This window comes from Fulmarus glacialis, unplaced genomic scaffold (assembly GCF_000690835.1).
Source record: "Fulmarus glacialis isolate BGI_N327 unplaced genomic scaffold, ASM69083v1 scaffold11907, whole genome shotgun sequence".
In the NCBI taxonomy this organism is placed as follows: domain Eukaryota; kingdom Metazoa; phylum Chordata; class Aves; order Procellariiformes; family Procellariidae; genus Fulmarus; species Fulmarus glacialis.
In genome coordinates, this window is record NW_009222655.1 from 33,513 (window position 1) to 58,764 (window position 25,252).

General features: G+C 40.8%; 1 protein-coding gene across 1 annotated transcript in view; it reads right to left on the minus strand.

The window, feature by feature from the left end:
* The window catches only part of ABTB2 (ankyrin repeat and BTB (POZ) domain containing 2), a 133,348-nt gene that overhangs the window by 14,442 nt on the left and 93,654 nt on the right, over nt 1–25,252 (minus strand). The window contains exons 4-5 of the mRNA XM_009581528.1: nt 8,432–8,584; nt 2,766–2,931 (exon numbers count right to left, since the gene is read on the minus strand). Coding sequence (XP_009579823.1) covers nt 2,766–2,931; nt 8,432–8,584 — 319 coding nt within the window. The remainder of the gene's footprint in view (nt 1–2,765; nt 2,932–8,431; nt 8,585–25,252) is intronic.

Genomic DNA, 25,252 nt, shown 5'->3' on the forward strand with positions numbered 1-25,252 from the left:
GCAGCATCTCTGCTGCTCATTGTGTAATAATACAGCTTCGTCTTTAGAGACGGACATGGATCGTATAACAGAATTACATCTCACACTGAGGAGTTCTGATCTTGTATCTGCAAAGGCATCTTTTCAAACCAGCCACAACTCCAAGCTTCCTGCATTTGAGGCAGTTACACACATTTGCAAAGATGTTTCAGGGGCAGAGATGGTTTGGCTTTTGGGGGGCTTGGGAGGATCCACTCTTGTTATAGACAAGTAAACTTAACTGAGAATTCAAAACTCAGGTTTGCAGGCACAAGCCCATATTTACTGCCACAGTCAGGGTTCTAAAACTACCAGGTTTGTATAGAGTTGCCTTACCTTTCCTTTTTTTTTTTTAATTTTATTTTTAATATCAGTTTTGCATTCCCTGCTTGTTCCTCAGTATGCAAAGGGAAGAAGAGATTGTTTTCCTAAACATCACAAATCCTGTGAAACCAGAGTGCTGCTTGGTGCACAGCAGAGAATTGAATACAGGGTCCTGCTCCAAACTCAAGTTTCTGAAGATATGTTTGAATTCTCTCCCTCTCTCTAAAAATATTGCCATACACATACACGTAGAAGTGGATCTGAACACACACATCAACACTGGACATGCTCACATTCTGGGAGCGGTCAAAATCTGAACCTGGATCTAAAGCCTGTATGTTAAGTTAGTCCAACAGTTCTGTCTATTGTAGGATTTGCAACAAAACTTCTGCTGTACTTGCCAGGTGAGAGACGGTCACGCCTGTTTGCAATGCCTCGGAGGTGCCTGCCTACTGTGCACTGTTTTAAGAAGGCTCACCATGACCAAAAGAAATCAAGATATCTGAACTGAGTTTTACCAGGTGCCAGTGTTTAATATTCTATCCTATGACAGGACATAGAGACCTGCTTTTTGTTGCCGTGCCTACGTCAGTTTTCCCAAGTTTGGGTATACTGGCTTTGGCTTATTCCTTCACAGGGAGGGCAAAAGCAGCTAGCTGCAAAGTTCAGATTTGGTTTCATATTCCAGCCATGGCAGAGTCACTGCTAAAGTTTGGATTTAACTCTCTCTGTGAGCGGTAGTGCAATGGAGGACACTTGCTTAGCTGCAGAGATGAGTTGCTCCAGAGTCACTTAAGTGGAGAATTTCAGAGAAACAGCATCTCCAGAGAGAGCCTGTCTTGCCCTCCTTGGTCAGTGCCAAAACACTGCTTTGAGACATGTGAGCAGCATTCTGCAAAGAAGACAGAGCCGCCAGCACGCTACGATCCCCCTGTTAGAGTAGGACTGGCTAGAGGATGACATCAACAGGATGACAATGAGACCATAAATAAGTGACAGCAGAAACTCCTCAAGCTTTCCAAGGAGTTGCCTACAGAACGCAAGGGTCTTTACACGTACAAAAGCCAAACAGCTCCCAGTTTGCTGGCTGGCTGAAGAGAGGTAAAAAACATCCCGCACTGATCTTGGCACCAGTGTCTTTGGTGTTAGGATAGCAAGGTTTACAATGCAAAATAATCTGCTTTGAGAAAACAAAAGGCCTCAGGGCTACATAAACAGGAACTGCAAAAACTTATGAAAAAAAAAAAATAAAGGAACTAAGTGGCAGACCTTTGTAATACAAATCTGCTACCTTTGTCACCTTACTGAAGTCAGTATTGAGGGCACCTGTGATGTGATATCCCACCTCTGTGACCACAAAGCTCCTTGTATTGGATGTGTAAATAAGGCAACTACATACCTAAATATAAGCTTGTGCACGAGTAGTTTCTGCTTGTATTTGTGCACACATTCACGCTTCCTTTAAAATTGCAGGATGGTGGAAAGCAACATGGAAGATGTGCCAGTTTCAGAATTTGGTCTGAAATGCTACTGCAGTAAAAATGCTGTCTATGAGAAAACCTCTCTATTTGAGCGTAAATCCTTCCTATTGCTAAATATCCTATTGTTTCTGAGACATGACAGCTCATTCTCATTGCTGTGACAGCTATAATGAGTCTTTATTTGGAGGAGGTTTGGTGTTTGTTTCTTTTTTTTAAATTAAAAGCTAATTCAATGCATTGAATGATGCCCCAGAGAACAGACTGCTGTTACTTGATGGGACTGACAGCACAAGTAGAAGCAGCTAAAGACTCCCCAGCCTACAAAATCCCTATGGTTCAATGTAGCTGAGCAGGGAACAGGTAAAAATGAAAAAATAGACACATCAGCATGATGGACTTTCAACAAAGCTAATACTGACTGATACCAATGCCACTGGGGTTCTCGGTGCTGTTTCTTGTATGCCAGACTGGTACTGACAACATGTAACTCGCTTCACACAGGCAGCCCGAAAGCTATCAGACACCTTTTGGTCACTCATCACTGACCCAGACTGGATTTGGGCTGTTGAACCAGAAGAGAGTGTTGCTGGCAAAAACCACTTTGTTTTGACATTGCCTTAGCATTAAGACAACATCAGACTTTCCATTCGCAGCCAGCGTATTAACCTGTCTTCCATCAGTGCCTGAGACAGGCCATCCAAGGAACAGACCTACATTCCAGCTGATAAAGAAACAATTCACTCGAGGCTTTGACTGGCTTTTGGGGCGGTTATTGTTTTGTTTTTTAAGGGATGCATTTTCAGACTAAAACACAAGCTAGAATTAGAAAAGCCTTGGAGAGTCAACGAACACTTACGACCTCGTGTATTGATTTGCCACATGGAAAGGAACATGCAATTTGTTCATGCAAAGAATTAGGGGGGGGGGCGGTATATGGCATACCTGATCATCCATGGTGTTAACCCCGTCAGGTCCCAGTGCATCGATTGCTTGGTTGATCAGATCTGTCCTTCCACAGTTTAGCATTCGGAAACCCAGATCCTGCTGGAATTTTTCAGTAGCAGCTTTAGCATCCAGTCTCCGGAAGGAACTAAAGCAGCATTCAGGTCTGTGAAAGAGAAAATAATTCCTGGATTTTTTTTCTTTTTTTTTTAGCCCTGTCTCCTACAGAAATCAGGCTTACAAATTTTCATGGTTTTACCTATAGTATACCTTCCCCACTGCATAATCATTTCTGAAAAATCTGGCTAACTTCACTCATACTGGAGATAGAAGTTTTAGAGAGAAAGTTTAGAGTTTCTTAGAGAAAGACAGTAAGTTCAGGTAAACACTGCAAAAAATAAAAAAAGGCATCCAAGTAGAGAAACCTCATCGGAGCCATCATCCGAGGGAAAAGCAGGAAGAAGTCCTTATTCCTTGCCAAGAGTGGTGTTTTCCTCCCAGCCCCTCACTACAAGGGTAGCTCTGGACCAGGCACTGCTTCTGCTACATCTTACCCAGCAAACAGAAAAGGGGATGCTGGAATATGCCCATACCATAATGGGCACCAAACAACCGGGGTTACCGCAGCAGCGAGGTTATTGTGGTGGGACCGGTGTCACAGGCTGCAAACCTGCAGCAACCAGGTTTCCTTAGTTCTGCTTCTCACAAAAAACCCCACCAAAACCCAGTTGCTTTAAGTAATTAGCTGTATATATTTTTTATATCATATTTGTATTTTCCTGCTTGTTATAGGATAGTCCCCCAAACATATACAAAAACATATTGCAAGGAGGAGAAAGAGGTGGAGAGAAAGTGTATCTAATAAAATACCAGTGTAGTTCTAGGATGAAACAATTATGCTGTCTGTCTACCAGACTAGCTATTATTTTGAAGTAAAAAGCATTTCTGAAAGAAGATAATGATGCTTATTCTTTTCTGGAAAACAAACAAACAAAAAACAAAATTAAAAAAAAAAAAGAAATCAAAATCAAATTTAGGTAGTGGAACATTCTCAACTCTTTTCCAATGCCCCAATAAAAAGAAGTGCGTTAACATTTCTATGAGCCTCTATTAAATCCTTATCCTTTAGATGACTATCAAATGACCTTTATCTCATTTGGAAGGAGTCCAGGGATTACTGTAAATCCAAGGTTATCTGCTCAGAGACTTCTGAGTTCCAAACCTGGAAATGTATCTCCTTCACTGAAGAAACATTGCCAAATTGGAGGTGTTTCCTATCTCAACTGGGCATTGATATGGTCAGCCCTTTGATGTTATTTCAGGGTGAATGCCTTCTCCACTAGCTGTCTGGTTTTCAACAGAGGCTCTTGTGCAAACTCTCAGTGAGTGAGATATCAGCCTGCGAAGTTCCTTTGAAAAATGAGATTCTTTCAACAAGGCTAACCTCTTCTGGAAACTTTGTACAGCCTGCCAGATAAGTAAAACACTCATCACTTCATGTAGAAGATTCAAGACGAACCTTAGTCAAGTTTTAATTCAGCTGGTCATTTTTTAATGCTTCTGAACTTGCATTGGTGGTGGATGACAAATGGTAAGCAGATGCTATGAACAATATGCTGAGTTAACAAAGATCCCTCCACAGCCTGGTGACGGTCACATTGTACAGGGGAAACCAGCATCTCACCACAGCTGCTTTCAGAAAGGAACTGCATCAGGGTACAATTCAGGGAACAGTCAGCAGGGAAGCAAAGTGACAGTCTAGGAGTCACTAGCTCTTTGGAGATACATCTGCAAATAAAATGTGTCTCCGAGGCAGCGGAGTACATCAGAACACAAGATCTCTGGAGCACCCAGATTCTAGATTAGGACACATGCAGTACAGAGCACAAGAGGACAGGAAGGCAAAAGGCTTAATGCTAGACATATAAAATCCTAGAGCTAGGCTAGTCAATTAATAATCTTGTTCTAGTAAGGTAGTTGGTACAGTATTGTGATGCTACAATATTATGTAGAATATGATGCAATGACTTTGTATAATAATAATAAGAAGAAGAAGGAGGAGGAGAAGAATCCTATACAAAAAAAAGTGAAATAAAATGACATCACTTGAAATGCAGAGAACCTCAGAAAATAAAAGTTTTTGAAGGGATGGTACCTATCTTTACATATTGTTTCTATTTTGCTAACAGGCATGATTCCACCCAGTGCTATTTACAGGCACTGTTGGAACAAGGGTGGTGGGGGGACAATTCACCGACGAGCTCTGCAGAGCAAACAGCAAAACAAAACAGTTGCACAGAGCTATCAGGGAGACCCAGCAAAAAGGTGGACTGTAGTTCTTGGTGTAGAGCTGCCAGGAGGCAGCTGCCAGGAGGCCAGTTCAGGCGCAAAAATTTGAAGTTAGAATTTGTGAGCTTTACTCCTGGGGGACCTGCAGGCTCAGCCCACGCAAAAGTTACTGTACACTTGCTGTTCTGTAGTGGTAGTTTGACAGCATGCTCTTCTGTGATAGATGCAAAGTAGCTTTTTTCTTTTAGAGCGTGATAAAAGTCAGAGCATCCTACAAGAGCCGGGGGGGGAGAGCTCACATACGTACAACTGCTGTGCAGCAGCTGTAACCACAGCAGGTTTTCCATGTGTGAGTTGTTATCCTGTGGAGAAGAGAGGCAAACTCTTGCACGATTCCTAGAGTAGAGCCTGTGCTCCTGCAGTTGCCCAGATAGCAGCTCCCATGTACGCCCAGCTCTGTCCCGGGGACAAACTGAAGAACTGAAGGTGGACTGAGAGACTTCGGCAAGGCAGAGACCAGAGAGCAGGGAAAGGGATAGTGCTGAGGTCCTAGTTTGGGAAGGGACAGCTTGAAGAGGGAGCAGGAGCCTGGTGTGCTCTTTGGGTTTCATAAAGAGTAACTACTACTATAAGTATAACCACTGGTAGTGAATGATTTAAATTTGGCCTGCAGTGAGGAAAAAAAAAATTTAAAAAAAAAAGCAGTGTATGATAATAACTTCATATTAAAATCCCAACATTTACATTTAAGTAGGTGGAAAAGAAACACAGTTCTCTGCAATCTAGCATTTCCCCACTTATATTATCATTTAACGAGTAACAGGTGAGTACTGATAAATTGAGAGCATCCTATTAGAAGGCTTCTTCCACTAAGACACAAACAGTTGTTGTGGAAGACTATACTGCCCAAGCAGTCTGTGTCAGAGAATAGGTATTAGAGGTCTGAATTTCAGGTTATACTAATTACACTTTGTTCTTCTGCACAACTTCCCTTTCAGGGATTTCAACATACCCTACCTGATGCATCACCACTGCAAGGAACTATCATTATACAACTTCTAGCCTGTGCATCACAAGGAAAAGCGAGTTGCAGTTTGCCTATAGTCACACAGCAAGCCAGGGATAAATTTGGCTTCAGTTCCAAGATGTCCTTTTCCCCTAAATGTGCTGTAATGGTTAGATACAAATGACTGCTTTAAAGGATCATATAATGGGCACTGGAAATGAGGCACTGCTCTCTCCTGATGTTTTTTTCTGTTAGTTTAAATCTTTCATGCAGCAAAAAGACAATGTTCTTTCTCTCTTACCACACATGACAGAATATCCTTAGACCTCTGAAAATAAAACTCAGGCGAGACAGTTCAGAACAAAGACCTGATCAAGCTTAACTTTGATTTTTGTCCTCTACTACAAAGATGATGTGCGTTACTTTAAAGCAGAGGTTGATTCACCTGCAGGGAATGCATACTGCATACGTGCCTATGGAGGAACAGTTTGGTGAGGTAAAAGGTGTGAAAGGATCTTAGTTTTCTTACAGAATTGCCATTCTTTCTGTAATAACCACAAACTGGATAGAAACCTCTAACATACTCCTTCCCTGGGCCAGTACTGCTAACCCTTAACAATCCAGCAATTGAATTATCTTATGCCTGAATATCCCACGTAGTGTGGCTGAGGCCCTTTATATGTGCTTCTCACTTTTATTTATCGCCTATTTATTACATTATTTTGGACTTCCTGGGTTTCTATCGAGACCTTCATTTCATAGGTGTATCATTATGGCTTCAGTTTTAAGTTACTGAGATGAACCGCATTTTCACAAAGTCTGTCTCTAAGTGTTTCCTTTTAGCTCACATCAGCAGCAAAATCAAACACCCAAATCCCAGCCCTCTTTTTTGTTTGTTTTTTTTTTAAGGTATACGATCTATAAAGTAAGGGACTACCTGTGCTTTGTATGTTAATGTGCACGAAAAAACAGTGCAGAGATAGAGTGGGATGTCTTTGAAGTGGAAGGTTTGGATTCAGTTTTGAAATCAAAAGTCTTTCTAAAGGAGAGACTGAAAGAAAAACCATGAAACTGACTGGAAATACTTGTGATTAGGTTAGTCTTCTGCTGTTCATCAAAGAATTTCAAAGGTTTTGGCAAGCATTAAGCACATACGTAAAATTAGTTTAGCCCATATAAAGTTGCCTACACCAGCACCTACCATCCACATGTAAGCCAGAGTAGCTTGTGCTTTAATTGACACAGAGCACATGTAGAGCACACTGGCAGAGAAAAGGGAGAAGAAAAGTGTTCCAGGAGTAAGTGTACAACTCCTGCTTTGTGGATGCCAAGTCCAAGTTCAGCTGCTCCCTTCCAGTCTGAAGCTAAGGAGTTTAAATAACTGCGGAGGATCACCTGTGTAACTTCACTTTTAAAAAGACCGGCAGCACTCTCAGTCGGTCAGGTACCATGTCTCAGGAGAAAGGCAGGAACTGAGAGCTGCGAATAAGACTAGGAGTCAGCTGCAGCCGACAAAACATTCAGTCATCTAATTGCACCTGCATACTCACCGACTAATTTAGCTTCACATTAGGTTTTTTTAGGTAGTAAGTACTACCCTTCAATTCACAAATGGGGAGACAGAGATGTAGCAAAAAGCAAGAGCCTTTTTGGCTGTCAGAAGGAAAAGGTGAAAAGCAACAAAAGCAGATCCAGGACTCCTGATTAAAAACCTCTTGTTGCTTTTACTGTTCATGAAAAATAATTCTAAGAGTAAGGGTATATTTTTATCTTTTCAGGTGATCATTTCATCACTTAAGAGCATGATAAAAGTATTATTTACTGTTATTAATGTGTTCCGCCCACTCATTTAACCCAAAGGGGGACAAAATTCACTCAAGAAACAAGAATTTACCTTGTACTAAAGTTCAAGATGTAACCCTGATATCAAAATCAGTGCTAATGACAGCAACTTAAAGGACTACAAACCTGAATAAAATACCTATGATGTGCTAATGAATCAAGCTAATTATAAATCCCTGTTCATTATATATGTGAGGGGAGGATTTTAAAAGGTACTGATACTTTTCATCAAGGTATCTCAAAAAGCAAAGAATAATCTTGCAATTAAGGCCGAGGCATAAAAAAACCCAAATACTTGTATTTCAATCCTTCTCTGTCTCATTCCTCCTACATAACTTTTGGCAAGACAAAATCTTTCTACCCCAGCTGCAGTGTTCGGCCAAAGTTTTTTTATCTCTTGGAGTACTAAAAGGTTAAACATGTATCGCCTGTATAGTATTTTGAGATCTGGCTCCCATTAAATATAGTAAGAATAATATTGTAAGAAGTTACAATTACTTTAGCTGCTTATAAAGCTTAGTCTACATACTTGAGCTGCCGGGGCTCGCAGTCCAGTCCAGGTAAGAGCAGTCTGGCTGTCTGCCTGATATCATCACTGTCCACAGTTAAACTGCGCCGGTGCTCAGCGTAGGTGATAGCCACTCTCATCCACTCCATCAGCGGCGGCAGAAGCATGAAGGGTCTGTGCAAACAAGGGAAAAATCCATCATAGTTAACATTGGCCTGCTATCTTCTACTGCGATGCAAAAGCACACTTCATCGCTTCCTGGGCATGCTTGTGGGAGGCTGGCACAGATAAAACCCACCTGCAGAGGCAAACTCTGTCCCTGTGCTCAGCAAGACTGGCAGGCCACAGCAGGTGGAAGGAACTGGAACTGCTCAGCCTTGATTATCTGAACTGCTTCTTACCCAAAATGGGGTCATGCCGGGACACGCTGGCTTCATGCAATACATTTTACCCTGTGGGAAACAGACTGAATATAAGGGATCTACTTCTACTATTAGCTATAGGTCAGGCTCCCCTCAAGTGGAACCAATGCTTTGTTTTGGATCAGAAGGGCTCTCATCTAGGGGTGCAGCTTATATAATAATTGTGTCTGTTGTTCTAAATAATCCACATGCGCAGGAGTGAGCTGCTCCACTGCTCACTTAGTAACACTGAAAATATTCTTGATTATTTGAAATGTCAATAAAGGCTAATTCAGGCTAATTCAGTACTACCTCCATTGATTTTTACGTTACATTATCACTGTGCGATGGCTTTTCACATCCTACATTTCTTACATGCAGAGCTGAGGCCTCCATTTTTGCACTACTGACCCTTTAGACCGCAGCAGAACTGATACAGCTATGTTTTAATGTGAACCGTTTTGCTAGGGAGGACTGAGTAGAATCAAAGAGATAACAACTAACATGGAGACATCTCTGTGCAAGAATAAATGTACATTACTTAAATTGTAAGCAATTTGTGGAAAAGGAACCTATCTGTTCCTAATTTGTACAGCATCCAACACAGTGAGGTTTTACTCGATATGAAGGGTTGCAAGGCAATAAAGGAATATAAATAAGGTAATAACAATATCAACAACAGCCATTTTGGACTAGCTTTTGAAGAAGCCCCCCCTTACTCCTGCTATAAGAATGAAGACAGTACTGAGATTACACATTAATATATGGGTACCATAATACTCTCATACACAACATATCTCATCCATCCTCTCAATATACAGCCAGACTGATCTATTATTTGCTTGATTTTTCCCCAAGGATACCTGCCACCCTGATGGAAGGCTCAGAAGTGCCAGCTGTAATTGAAAACACCTTTCCCATTTCCAGTAACGAATTTATTAACACTGGAAAAAAAAGCCCTTTTCATTTAAGCACTCAAAAGAAAATAACTGAGGGGAGAAGGTACCAATTCCTTTACAAAGTTCAGAGGAAAAAAAAGATACATACCAGAAAACACAAAATTATTTTGGCATTAATGGAAGCAGCTGAACCTGTGAAAGGCATTTTCAAAGCTGTGCGTGTATATGTGTGCGCACATTGCGAGCACAGTAAGATGTTAGAAATCATTTGTCAATAATGGGATTTGCAAGCAGAACTCCGTTTGTATGACTTTGAACATCCTTCAGGGAGGAATAACTGCACTCTGTAAAATATGTGCCATCTGTTTCCATTTTGCTGGTTGCAAGGTGCACTCTAAAATGCTGCCATTATCTCTTTGCAAACGCATGCCCTATTTTTCCCTCTGCTCCTTCTCCTGAGTAGCGAAGCAGCACCTACAACATCAGGGGTCCTTTTAAGCATCTGATCAATCCTGGATTGCCAACGCAAGCGTGTTTTTAACAGGACATTTACTTACTGCTTTTACCAGTTTACTTCTATGTCAAACAATCAAAATATCAGGGCTGCTACATTCATCACTTTGAAAATTACCCAGTAGCTCATCAGTTGAAAGACATCCTGGAAGTCCAGCTTGAATCTCCCAACCCATTTAGTCTTTCTAACTTGTCCCAGACACATGGGATGGGATGAATCCCTCCAGCACAGCCAATTCAGTGTTGACTGACTTCCTTAAGGGAAGAGCAGCAATCTGCAACAGGCATTTGGGAGATGCCTTTCAGCAGTCTGTTCCAGAGAACTTCAACCTTTACCTGGCCTACAAAGGAGGCCTTTACACCTTTTAAATTCAGGCACTTAAGGCAGGAGCCTAAACTAACTATGTAGACTTTCTATGTACTCAGCAGAACCTCTAGTATAGGATTCAAAGCTCCCGAGATGTGGTAGGACAGAGAGGTAGGCTAGGTAGGCTAAAAGCACCAGAATGAAATACTCCAAGTTAGATGGGGTGAACATCTCAGGAGCAATGGAAAAACTCATCTTACAAGTGATTGTATCTACCACCTTTTGTAGTAGATAAGCTATTTAGGCCACATCACAGCTTCCCTGACACTTTCATGGTGGGAACACTGCTGGACAGAGAACCATGTCGATCCAGCACAGTCCTGATCATCTTATCAGGTAATGAGCCAAACCTTGCTAACTGTTACACACTGCACTGGGCAGCAAGAGACTGTGGAGAGCCAACAGAAAATACCATTGAGTCTGCACCAGAAATAACATCTATCATGAAGAAATTTCCATTCTGTAAAAAATTCACATGTGCCAGGGTTATAAATGGCTTGCATGCACAAGCAGACCCTGAATGTGGAAAACCTGGTTTGGGAGGAATGGAAAGGAGAAAGACTTTTTTTGTTTGTGTGGGTTGTTTTTTTTTTTTTTTTTTTGTTAATCTCAACAGATTTTTCCAAAGGCTTTAAAACTCACAGCTCAACAGACTGCCTAGTTACCCTGTGCCTGAAGGAGAGCAGACTTTGGATTGCAAAAAGAAATGTCAGGAAGGATGTTTTCCTCATACTGCTCTCTTAATTTGTCCAAACCCCACCACTCGCTTTGCTGTGCAAGTTGGATAAATCATTCTTCTATCAGGAGTGACTATAATGACTTCAATTTCTATTTTGCTGTAAAAGCTTTACTTCTCTTGAGGATGGGCTTTCTATTCTCCCCCCAACACACACACACTCTTCTTTTATCCAACTATTTCCTTTCTTCATGCTGTGGGCATGCTCGCGGGAACAGCTCTATCTTACTTTGCTCACTGACACTACATCAGATAAGCAGTATTATCACATGATCTAAGCAGAAAGAAAGAGATGCAGTTCAACTGAATGAAACGCCAACATTGGGTCACATTGCACTAAGAAAATAAATGCAATTATTCATTTTCTAGAAAATAAACGCAATTATCATCCCTGCGGCCCTTAACCTGGGCATCTATCTGCCTCTAGGGAAACACTGATCATTTCACAGTCTGAAAAACACTGGAGGAGGGGAAGGGGAGAAACCTTCATGGAAAATTAACTGGGAGATGCTGCAAGCTAAAGAATTAATTTCTGTCTGTGCCATGTTCTGTGCTGTGCATTTTCCTCTGGACTTTCTGACATTTAGAAGCATTTGGCAGCTCATTAAATTCTTCACATGAAGTGATCCAGCCCTACTCACAGCAGTAGTTCACTAGGCACACATACTCTCTGATTTCTATGAAGAAGAATGCCACCATTGCTGTGTTCGGTTTCTTGCCATGAAGTTGTCTTCAAGTGATGCCACATGTAAACTGGGAAGGTACACAGCAGTGGAAAGTAAAACGGACACTGCTCATCTACTATACACCTTGTAAAGAATCGCAGTAATGTCTGATACAGTCATGTGCTGTCAATTTTCTCCATTTAGAATTGGACAGCTGCTCCGTTCCCTGGGGGATCAGGCTGGAGCTGGGTGAGATGTGCTCTGAGAAAGAATGGACTCTATTGTGGGCTTTTTCCCCTCATTTGAACTAAAACGCGTTGTTTTATTTAGACATAACCGAGAAGGATGGTGGCAGCAGCACTTGGCAGAGAATTTATAGCAAGTTGTAACTTCTTCCTGGAAAATGTACTATGCTCATTTGATTAGAATGGCCCAGGACATGACCGGCACGTGGAGGTCATGTGCGGCAGTCCTGAGGACATGCTGTGGAATCACAGACTTTCAGTGGAACTCATGCATCACAAAGAAACTAGTCACCAAAATGGGCTCTTCTAAGGATTTTTAAGAGCACTGGGGCCAAGACATTTTTAGCAGACGGAAGTTAATTGTATGCAAAAATGAAAGAGCTCCAGAGGAGTTCGAAAATTATGTCATCCTTCCTCTGCACTGAATGCTAGGACAACGCACTTGGAGCTTGACTTTCAGAGGTGAGGAACACGTGCTATCTCATATGAAAACAGTAGGTCCTCCCAGAAGAAACAGCCACGCTATCGAATTCCTCCCTCCTGCCTGGGTCCCCAGGAGGGTCCAGTGACAAGATTGCTGAAGAAAGGAGGAGCAAGGGGAGGAGCTGCAGCCACCTCTCTTTTCCTCCTGTGCTATTTTTCATCTCCTCCTGTTTTGCTACAGCAAAACAAAGAGGGAGCCAACAGTGACAGCAACATCAAGAAAGAAAAACCTTATTCTTCTAAACAAGAATCTTCTTCCTCTAAAGCAGGAAAGAAAATACTGTCCTAATGGAAGCAGGTGAGAACGGCAAAATTTGTCTCCCTCTTGGCAGTGTGAGCTGGTCCTGAGACACACAAGCATCGGTCAGTCTCCCATCCAGCCTGTCCCATGTTCCTCTGAATGGTTTGACTGAACAAGCTTTCTCTTCCCTTCTTTTGTAACAACCGCTCTATATGCCCCTGCTAACATTTTAAACACATGCAAACTTTAGCATTACAAAACAGGTGTAAGTATCAGAATACTTATGGGTGGAGTAGGGAGCCATGATAACTCCCCCCTATTTGATTTACTGAAACTATACAGAGGCTTTGTGCAGAGAAGGATCCCAAATCTTTAAAAGTCGTTGCGTTTTTTTGCAAGGGACTGAAAAAAGGAGGAGGGCTTGCAGTGCAGTGCAGTGAGCTGATGTTTAATGCTGGAACCAAACTCTATGGTTCTGCCCCTTTTTACCCTAAAATGATAGAGCTCAAAGTCACTAGCACAAAGTGAATTAAGAACAGCTATAAAAAGCTATAGCTCAGTCTCACCTGTTCTTTTTTTTTTTTTTTTTTTAAAAGGAATAAGCTTAAAAGTCACAGTGTCTGCGTGGACACAGAGACGGGAGTAATGTGACAAGCAGGGAGTGATTGCCGGATTGCCGAGTAAGCCAAGCAGGCTTTTTCATAGCTTTTGAATGCCCCTAGTTAGGGGTCCTGGGAGACCCACATGCAATGAGCAGAACTATGTAGGGGGAAAACAGCGGGAATAAGACTAATCTGCAACAAAATGGTGAATCATGTAGAAGGGTGCCTAGAAGAAGATGTGTTGTTTGAACTTTAGACCAAGATGGAAAAACCCCAAGGATGGCAACAGAGTCAAAAAGAAAACAGAGTGAAGTCTCATTAACTGGAGAAGGGAAAAGACTCTGAGGCAAGACAAGAGTATCCAAAACTTAAACCATGTCATGTTGATGTGAAAAACAGTGGCATATTTACAGTTTGGATTCTCAAACACTAAACCCCTCTTCAAGCTGCAGGGGAAAAAAAAAAGATATCTCTGAATATGTAATTATACGTGAATAAAATAACAACAGAAATGATGATTTAGAAAAAACACAAACATTTGCTCCAAAACACAACCAGCTTAAGTCAGGAGCCATTCCTTTCAGGTTGAAAATATTTTACTGAGTTTGCAAAAACCTCCCACATTTACAGAGAAAAGATAGGAATTACCGTGCTGGATCTGATTCAAGGATCATCTCGACAAATGCCACGTCTTTCAAAACAGACAATCCCAGATCTTCACAGAAAAGGAAGAAGAAATTTAATCCCAGCCAACTGGCCCAAAAATAAAGTTTTCTTCTGAATTCCCTTGAAACAATGACTGGCTCACATCTTAGAAGATAAGAGTTCTCAAATTTTAGTGGATCATTATCAAGTTACTAAGGTCTTGGCTTGGATATGCCATGACACTAACTTCCACAGTTTAGCGAGTTATCCTTCAGTCAGACACTAATGGAGTGAAAAACATCTGGATAGTATTATATTTATTGGGATCCTTTCTCCACTGAATCTGCCTTCACAGTTTCCTCTGCTTATAGAATATAAAATGGTACAAGAATAGTTTAAATCTAGAACTGGCAGCTCTCATCTTTCTTAGCAATCCTAGTAACCACAGACAGAAATACCACCTTTCTGTTCTTGTCTGCAAACAGCACTTAGAAATAAGGTACAGCATCAAACAGGTTTTACTTCATGTTAACTGCAAATCAAAGTAAAACTTAATTCAAGCTCACTAAAAAAACCATGAAGTAATCATTAGGAACTCACTATGAATCTTAAAAAACACCCTCGAGACTGTGGTTTATTTATTATAATCACATTTTGCAAACTTTGTTTTAACAACAGGGAAAAGATTCCATTTTCAGGCTGAAAACAAGTACTTGTGCTGCTCTGGAATGTGCCATGTGTCTCATTAGAAAAACACATTTGTAACATCTGTATGCTGAAGCAGAAGGAACTCTTGGTTTCTAGACAGACAGAAAATAATTAAAACCAACTTAAATTGTATATAGTTGATGATAAGAGTCACATAGATATACACGATAGTTTTAAGTACAACAATATGGTCATAGTTCTGTGGTCAAGGATATGACTGACTTCCATCTGCCTCCCCCAGACGCACACAGAGCTTGTTTGATCCCCGATGAGCACTGCGAGTACCCACCTCAACAGAGGAAATGCGGAGGAAGGGAAACCACCGATCGTGCTCCTCTTGCTCCTCCCAACTCCCTGACATCCTAAAATTCTCCATAAGCTGAAAACGACTGTAAACAATCTGGGAGATGAACTATTCTTGCAAGACTCTGGACCTAATTGCAGCCTTGACCTCAGTTAATACACAGCTGTATGTTTAAATCACTTGCAAGAAGATCAGATGCAACTATGAGGACTGACTTGCTGAATCTCAGACACAGAAAACAGTGCTTGTGAGTGACCTATGCGTGTCAGCTTGTGCCACCAGACTTGCAGAGGTCGATTCTACAGATCTCCTCCGAAGGACCTGGGTCTCAAATCCCATCTCTGACCGACCGAGAGCATCCTCGCATTGTCACCGAGACACAGGCTCTTCCCACCACAGAACAGTGGCTCTGGCCGGGTCGTTTGCATCAGATCTCTTAAGTCTTTCCCAACCCCTATAAAAAGGTGACTACCCTGGTTTGCCAGCCTTCCATTTTGTAAGCACAAAATGCTTTCTGCACAAGACCTAACTATGGCCCAGCCTTCCTCTGAAGGAAGCAGTGTTTGCGTCTGCTGGGCAGGTGGGGTGGGAACACACCCCGCTGCTGCCCCTCAGGCCTGCCCAGACCGGCAGAAAGGAGGCTTTGCATCTGCATGGCCCTCAGAAATTGCTGTCTGTCATTTTTGCTTTTACAATTTAAGTTTCTAAAAGCCCAAAAGTGCTTGTGCTGAGTTACACAGCAGGTCACAAACTGCCTCAAACTTCAAAACCAACTCACATGGAAAATCTTAAAAAGTCCCTTCGTGTCCTTGTTTTAAATACTACTTTTTTTTTTTTTTTTTTTTTAAATGCGAATCATTGTCTAAAAGAAATTAAGAAAATAATTTTTGTTTTTTTTTTTTTTTTAAATGAGCATCATTGGCTAACAGAAATTAAGAAAAGAGAAAGGCCATTCTTGTGGATTTCCTGGGTTAGTCGGTGAAAAGGGCGCAGGAGACTTTGCAGGAGGACCAGAAATGGCTGGTACCTCTTGTTCCCCCCTGAACCAGTCTGACATTTGGAGGCCTGGTACCCATGACCCACCCCAAGGAGACCGACAGAGGAAATCTTGCCATGTGTGACAATTCCTCCTGCAAAGGAAAACACTGGTACATTTTGGAGCAGGACATGAATGCAAACTGCATGCATTAAAGAAAAGAGCCTGTAACAGCATGCTATGTGATAGGCAGAGATAAACACAGGCAGAGAGCCAGAATGGGTTGTCTGCTATTCTTGGATTAGCCTTGATCCTGTGGGCAGAAAAACCAAGAGGTAACTCCTACAGTTCATTCCAGCAGCTACGCTGGCAAACTAAAAAACAACATTGCTATCTGCAAGCAGATTTATCTGGGGTCAGTGTGGTTCTTCACTATCCAGTGCTAAGACGACTCCTTCATCATTTTTTTGCGCATTATACTTAATTCCTAAAAGCACTAGCAGATTTGAGATAACAGGCCTCTTAGTTATGACTTCAATCTGATTTGCCAACATGCATATGTTAAAAACATATGCTGATTCTCAAGCCAAAACCAATCTGCCAGATTCAATCACAGAACTAATTTTCAGGGCCCAGTTGTAAAATCCTGAAGGCAGAGCACTGCCACGCTTACGAAAATTGCCTGAAGCTCCTGAGTTACAACTGTGTGAACAAAGAGCCAGAAAGATAAATATTTTCGTGCAGCCCTGGAATACTGAAAACTGTTTAATTAATTATAACTGCAAAAGTTTGTTCAGCTAAACAAAGACAATCCTCACCAAAGCAAAGGGTTTTCACAATAAGTAGGGAAACGTTTCCCATTTACCTTACAGCACAAGCCAAAACCTAATTAATATTTCAAAAGACAAACTTTCAAACACAAAATAATGGTATCTACAGTCTAAACATTTCAAGGTTAAAAGATGATTCTTTCATTTTCAGGACTAAGACAAAGTTGATGAAACTTCTATTTTTCTAATGGCTTGACTGATGTTACACTTCTGTGCCATGTCATGCTACTGTAAGCATGGCCTTCTTATAACATGAATCTCACCTGATGCTGACATCAGTGTTTTCTTAATGAAAATCTAAGTAATCTTTTGGCTTTTCACATTTCTGGAATCTCAGAAGTTCCAGAAACTAATTTAGCATAAAGGCATGAGGAACACACCAATGCACGCAGATGAAAAGAACTGATTTTGGAGCTCTCTTAGGTACAATAAGGTAATGTGTGCACTGAAATCAGGTACCCACTCCACCCAATAGTGTAATTATAACAATCCAGGTTCTGGCTGCTGTATTACAATCACAGAATGTCTCACAAAACAGCCAAAATTTAAGAGTCCGTTTTCTTGAATAAAAGGCAATCAAGCCCACAAGGTTTAGCATTTGTGAATGAATAGGCAGTAGTCTTCCCTCTAAGTCAGTGCCAGGTAAGACACTTAAGATCTGTCTTTAATGAAAGATTAGAAGGAGGAGTAACATCATTGCTGGATGAAATAGATGCCAGCGTAGCATTTTTTAAATTATTATTTTGCAAGAGAACATCACTTTGTCCTAAGGGCAAGCTTCTCAATGAACATATTCCACCTACATCTTCACGGAGCTTCTGTTTTCTTCCTCAGTTCTTGTCTTAAAATATTGGAAAGAGTAAAATTAAGAGAGAGTTCTGTTTCATGCAAAGATGTTTGGAACCAGTGGTGAATGAATGTGTTTCTGGTTTTTACTGAAAAGCACAATGAGTTATATGTTTGCATTTTGCCTTCAATAATTAAATAAATAGTGCCATGTAAGTGTATAGATATGAGAAATATAAACAACAGAATTGTCCTAAATTTAAAGAAAACTACTGTTGCGATGAAGTCATTCGGCCTATGCCAGACTAGAAATCCCCTCACTCTTCCATTTTGTGTTTAATGTAGTGAAATCTCCCAATTTCAAACTCTTTTTATGCTTCTATCGCCATGATTTTTATGGTCATATCAATGGATATCAATGAACCTAAGCAGCACTACAAACGGCAGACATAACTTCTTAACTATGGGATTCTGATAGGTGGACTTAATTGATAAAGCTCAAATTCTTTCAGTTTCCAAATATCCTAAATTTAGAGTATGCATGCATTAAATTTCAACAGTTGGAGCTGTAACGCTTCTCAGCAGATGCCACAAATTCCAGCTATTAAGCCTGCTTTCAGCATGGTTACATAGATCTGCTAGCACTGCTGCTGAAGTCTCTTGCTTTGACTGTTACAGTGTATGAACTTTCAGTGAATTTCAAATAATATATTATGTCTCAATACCTCAATATATACCTGCAGGAGATTTTTCAGTAGGTAACAGTTTGGTCTAATCAAGAACAATGCTGACAGGACACATGTAAAATTAAGCTAAGAAGGTTTTGCCACCATGGGTATTAGTAGCCTCCTGACATCTCTACTGAACTATAAAAACTGTGTTGCTTTCTCTTCAAAAAAGGTCCATAGATCTAAGGCCAGAGTTGTAGAGTTCCTATTGTAAGGAATTTTCATGCTGTAGACAATAGCCACAGGTGACAAAATATCATGAACTTTGGCAAGTCTGGTCTCAAGTCTTTCAAACGCTGTCAGCCCATAAAGCTAATTCACTTAACTGCTCTCCCAGTTTCTCCAGCAGGACAATGTTATCCATATGTGCATTGCAGAATCTAGCAGGTAATTTCAACCATTCCTCAAAACACATGTACTTCTACACCAGAAGTAGGGGGAATCTTCACAAACGACAGTCTTGCAAACGAGAGATGTAAAGGCACTTACCTTCAAATCTTGACACCATCATGCACGCAGCTGCCAAGACTACTAGCACAAATAGGAGGCCAGCGGCATGCACAGCAGCATAAGCAATACTTTCCTACAAAGCAACTTGTTATACTACCAAAGTTTTATATCTCATGTATTCTGAACTACAGAGTTGCAGATTTTATGCTGCATTTGCAAATGACTAAGACACTAGCAATTGTTGTTTATACCCATGACATCTGCAGTACAGGCTGGGAGGGAGATTAAAAACCCCAACTGTCATACAACTCTCCATATCAAGGTTATCTGTTACCCCATCTCTCTCTCTAAAAATGCACACTTAAATAGTCTTATATTAATAGATTAGATAAACATTCTAATGGGGGGGTAAGAGAATGGAGTTTTCTTATACAAAGCTAAAACCTGTTCTTGCAACAGGTCCAACCTGCTTCACTTTGACCATTGCAGAGGGTGCAGCACTGTGGTTACTACTGGAACACAGAGGAATTTCAAGCTCTAGCTACCCGCTCAGCTAATGACTAGCATGACAAAATGATAATTTTTGTTTCTAATACCAAATTACAAGGATATTTTTTCTTTTCAGCCCTGTTAAAATTCTGCTGCCAGAAAGTAGATCTAAAACCACAGAAGCATCGATGATGTTAAAAATGACAAAGTTAAACATGCACCAATTCTAGCACCAATTTTTTTCAGCTTGTTGAGAAAAAAAATAGCATTCAAAGTCTTAATCTGCTCTACACTTCAATTGCCTGTTGCTTGAATAAACCTTTCTACCAACACCCAGTGCTCTACATTCCAAACACAAAGGAAGAGTAATCAATTTAATGTATAGGAAACATGGGAAACGGATATCTCCCTTCCCAGAGTTTTTACCTCAAAGAAAACTGAAGAAACAAAATTATTTGAGAAATAAACTAGTTTTCATTTGCCTTTCTTCACATCAGGTACCTCTGAGCCCTGACTATGTGAATAAAGCTGTACATAGCCAGAACTATAACACATCACTATACTGGGGCAAATGCCCTTTCTGTATGTACAGTCAGATTAAGTTAGTTTGGCCACTTGCCCTTAAGCATATTGAGAGTCTCAACACAGAGTTTAGCAGACTAAAAGAGGTTCCAAAGTGAGTTAATTAAACTATTGTAATTTCTTGTATAAGGAAGAATGGGATACCCAGGTGGAAAGTCATTTAAGGAACATATGTTTCTGTGATGTTCTTAATGCATCGACTCTTCAGAGAGATCCTTCCTGAAGAATTTGGCAGCCACAACAGGGAACTGAGCACGGACTACCTGGCACAGTGCAGTGCTGCACAGAGGTAACTCTTAATCACACAGTCTGGATGCTGGAAGCAATATAATTACAACAAGATACGTTCTGAGCAGGTTATATTAGTCCTGTTATAATTTCATGCTAATGTGCTCATATTCCTCTCAACTTGCTTAACTATCTTCTCCTAGTACTGCATCATGGACAACTCATCCTTTCCTACTGAAAAAGCCTACCAATTCTGAAGCATCTGTCTCAGAAGAACCCCATGTTTCTCTGGAAGGATATTTTGCACTTCTGAAGGAAGCCAAAGAGGTGAGGAATGGCTGAGTGAATTCCTTACAGTAGCAGAGAGTTTTCCAGCAAGCCTAGGAATAAAAACTTACAGCTTCTGTCTCCCCCCTCTATTCTCTAGCCATTAGAATATACTTTCTAATCCATGGAAGAAAGAACTTAAGGTACAAACTCTTTAGTGGAACTGGAGTTCCCAGTAGTTGACTCCAGACTGAAACCACCCCTTTCAGCAGCATCGCTCCAGATTTACACTGATAAGCAGTAACAGCAAAACACAGCTCAGTCTCTTTCCTCTTGAAGCAAACACGTTAGACCAGCATGCATTGTATCAACACAAGGTTGTTTAGCCCCAGAAGAATCCACGAAGCTGAATCAGCTCAGACATGTAACTCATTTGAACAGGATTTGTCTTGCAGAGCAGACATGCTTTTTAAAACAGTCAGTTCAGCATTTACTGTAAAAACATGTGATGAAAACAGTACAGTTCAGCTTCGTCAGTGACCACCAAGTCATGGCAGTATGTGCACTCGTAGGTATAGGACAAGGAAGTGCAAACTGCCAGGGTCTCCTTTAAAGGAAAGAAAGCAGAGACATACCAATCTAGGATTACCCCAGGGAAAGTTTAGTTTCTAATCTCCACAAGGTGAAAGAGAAAGAATGATTGTTGCTATTATCATAAATTATACCCAGAAACATTTACTCTTCAGAAGAGCTTAGCTCTTAGCTCTCTGTTACAAAGATGTCAGGAACAATAAGAGCAAAAACCCCAACAACCTGCCAGCCCTGGCTGCTGCACAGCAAAAGCTCAGAATTGTGTCTTTATTTAGCGTGGCCTTTGTTAAAGCACCAGTTAACTCAGGAAACAGGCAAGTTCTGCAAGTGAAGGTTTGTAATTTAGTCCAATAGGAAATAATACTAACTTCCATTGGAAAGAGCAATTACTGAAAAAGAAGAAACTTGTTGGCTTGTTACCATCATCGCTCTTTGCAATATGCTCAGAACCTTTCATCCACAGAGTTACTGCTTTTTACTTACATTAGTTACAAGAGCACTGCACTGGTATCACGATACTGTCTTTAAGTATCTATGCCTAGGAAAAATGGAGACAGGCTGATATTAAATGACAGCAAACCAGCCAGAGTCAAGTAGAGAAATTTAGACTCTCAGTCAGTCCTCTACTATTTCAATGGGCAATCACTGTCTGAAAGGTGGAAGAAGAAGCCAGGAGACGTTGTCTTATTCACGTCTGTGTTTCTACAATGCCTTTTTAGTAACACATGCGGTAACAGTTTTGTTTTAATTTCTCCCTGGATTATTTTTCCTTCATTTTTGATGCTAGCTTGCTGCTTAGTCTTCTTATCATAAAACAGCAAACAATAACAATACACAACACAGGGTGCCTACAGGCACTGAAGATTTCTGTTTGTACCAGCCCTGAGAATCCAGGCAGCTAAGCTGCCAGGCTCTCATTTTCTTGCACCTTTTTTTTTATCTGAACAGATGGAAACTTTAGAGCAGAAGCCAAGAACTTAACATGGACATCTTTACAGTAGTTACAGTAATTACTGTAGCTGTAGTTACAGTAATTACAGGGTGGTAGCACACACATGCACAATGGCTGTCATCTCTTCATTGCTTAACAAGACAGCCAAAGATTGTCTATCTAGTTTTCAAACATTTTTACAAATAGGAGACATTCACCAGGAATGACTTAGGTCAAAGACAGTCTTTTCGGGGATTTCCAGCAAGCACTGAGGTCAACTGTAAAATGCCTATGAAAGCAGAAAATAGTGTTTTTCAAACAAATGTTTTGTAACTGACAGGACAAAGACTGTCAAATGTCTTATTACTTCTCTAGGTAGGTGGTAAGGATCAACTACTGCCTGCTGTCCACCTGAACAGCCAGTTCTAGGAAACAATGTATTGATACCTAACAATGATTGGGAAGTTACCAGGCTGACATATATAACAACTTTAAGGGATAAGTACTGTAATTAGAACCACAGAAGCACAGAACAGCTGAGGTTGGAAGGCACTCTGAAGATCGTTTAGTCCAAACCCCCTTGCTCAAAACCAGAGTCAGCTAGAGCAGGTTGCCCAGGACCACGTGAAATTGGTAATCTTTCAGGCGACCTGTCCCCTGCATGCTTGTATCTGTGACATCTGAGACTTCTCAGACCATCCTTAACTACTGTCCACGGAAACCAGTGCATATGCAGCAGCAAGGTTTCAAGACAGCCTAAGAGCCTGACTTTTTGGCACATGGCTTCACATACGGCCATTAGCATCAAATTTTTGTTTCACTGTGTATGCTCTTCTTAACCTGTAATGCTTGCCCTGTGTGCCAAGGCTGGCATAGGAAGGCAGTCTCTACTCTCCATGAAGTCTGCTCTGCGCTGTTCGATTTCGTATACAGTGAGATTCTTCTCCTTGCAATTTTGCAGAGAATTGAATAATCTCTGTTTGTACCACACCCCTGCTCCAATACAGAAAGATCAGAAGATACAGGCTACTTTGGAAACACTCCAATAACACTACAAATTGCTTACAGCCAGTAATATGGGAGAAAGGCTAGTCTGTCCCAGGTGTGAGATACACGAAGATAAAAAAATTTGAGCAGTGTTTGTTTATACAAACAACATAAAAGACAGGGAGGGGGGAAATCTAATTCAGAGTAGACTGCATTGCCAGTTTCAGCAGTTACACTTGGATGAATTCGATCCTCAGGGTTTGCAATTAATTCCCTTCACTACTGCCAAGGTCACCCCTCACATTCCAGTTTTGCAATCTTTGAACTATAAAGAAATGAACAATTAAAAAAATTACAAGACTTAAAAATACCTCTTAAAAATACAGGCAAAGGCAGGAATATTTCCAGGAACCCAAACATAACTACTGTCTGTCACCTATTGACTTTAATGTGACTTGTTTTTAATTCACTTCACATACCCAATGCTGTGGTGCTCAGAGCATGCATGGACATACAGACACAGAGTAATAAACAAACATGACAAACATTTCATCCTGGATCCCTCTTCGGTCTTTCAGTTAGAATACCAGGAGTACATATGTAGAAGGAGTCCCACTAGCACGGGATCTGACTCTGTTCTGTTTTTTTCTGGCTAGATGTTACTGCTGTAATACGTGCTGAGATGTCACCATAAAGAGCAGGAAGGTGAAAGTTGCTCACCACAAGTGTGATAAAGCTACTGACTCCTCCTGTTAAATGATATATGATCTCAATCTCAAAACTGTGGAAGATATTCAATATATTGCAACTATCTAGTATGGGCTCAACAAACATAATCCTGCATAAGGTCAGGAACACCACTGCCAATGAACAGTTAATTTTAGTCAGATACATGCTGACGGTAGCTTATTGGCCTCTGAAATAGGGCCATTCACTCCATCTTCCTTGTGAATGAGTATCTCAAAATCACAATTAAGTCTGACATTAACTGGTCGAAGTCTGAAATGGGCAAAAATACACATAACAGCTTCTCTCCTTAGCGTTGGTGAAGGAAGCTGATCTTATCTGTTTATAGCCTTCTTACTCTTCTAATAAATCTACCAAACTAATCTTTCATCAATAGCAAGTAGCTTTTTTTTCTTTAAAACAAAGAGGGGCACATTTTTATGTCCACTCTGAACAAGGAATGCCATAATGGCACAGTTCAATGTAAGGCTTCCTTCTGCTTCCCTATATTTAATCAGTGTATTTATATCAAAATAGCTCTGGGGAGAAAAAAATTAAAATCAGTGGGACTGTTGCATGGGGGTGGGACTAGAATATGCTCACTGACACATCTTTCTGTAGTCACCCTGTTGACTTCAGGGATACTCTGAGTGGATTTAAGTACTGTAAACATGAATGTATGATTACGGCATTATTCTCTCTCAAGGCAAATGAATCAGGGTCTACTTTTATTATTCCTATATACCTATTCTTGACTGCTGAGGCAGCTGTAGACAGAATAGAAAGATATTAAGATCTCTCAGACAAGAGATCCCAGAACTTATTTTATTGCAGACCTTTTCAAAGACACAGCTCATTGAACTAAGTGTATCCAGTTCTGTTCCTGATGCGGCATGGTAACAATGGGATAGGGCTGTAAAATAAAAGAATTCAGACATAAATATATTAAATTTGAATTAGGAAAGGCTAGGCCACAGATAAATCTAAAAGACAGACAATGACGTAGCTATTACACTTAATAAAATTCCATAAACCTGCAGTTAAAAAGAATAGAGAGGAAAAAAGCCTCATGACAGATCACTGAGAGTCTGGAAACATCCATCTGGAGAAAAGATTTGTCCTGAAAAGCCTTAGCCAGCTCTGAAAGCAGTGATACTTCTCAGTGATGTTGAGGATGCAGCTCAAGCAAACACAGGTCTCAGCAGCAGGCTCTGCAGGTTATTCCTGATTTTCCTTCCTTTTCTGCCAGTTGGATGCCCATGCAAACAGAGCAAGACTTTCTGGAGACAATTCACATTAATAACTGGGATGTTAGTATTCTCTTTACTATGAATTGATACCACTGTATAAATTTGATCCATGTGACCAAATCAATCCTGTCTCAAGCAATTTCAGAATGAACATTTAGTTGTGCCAGACGTTTTCTGAGCACAGGGGAAGAAAGCAGCTAACCGTGAGGGAA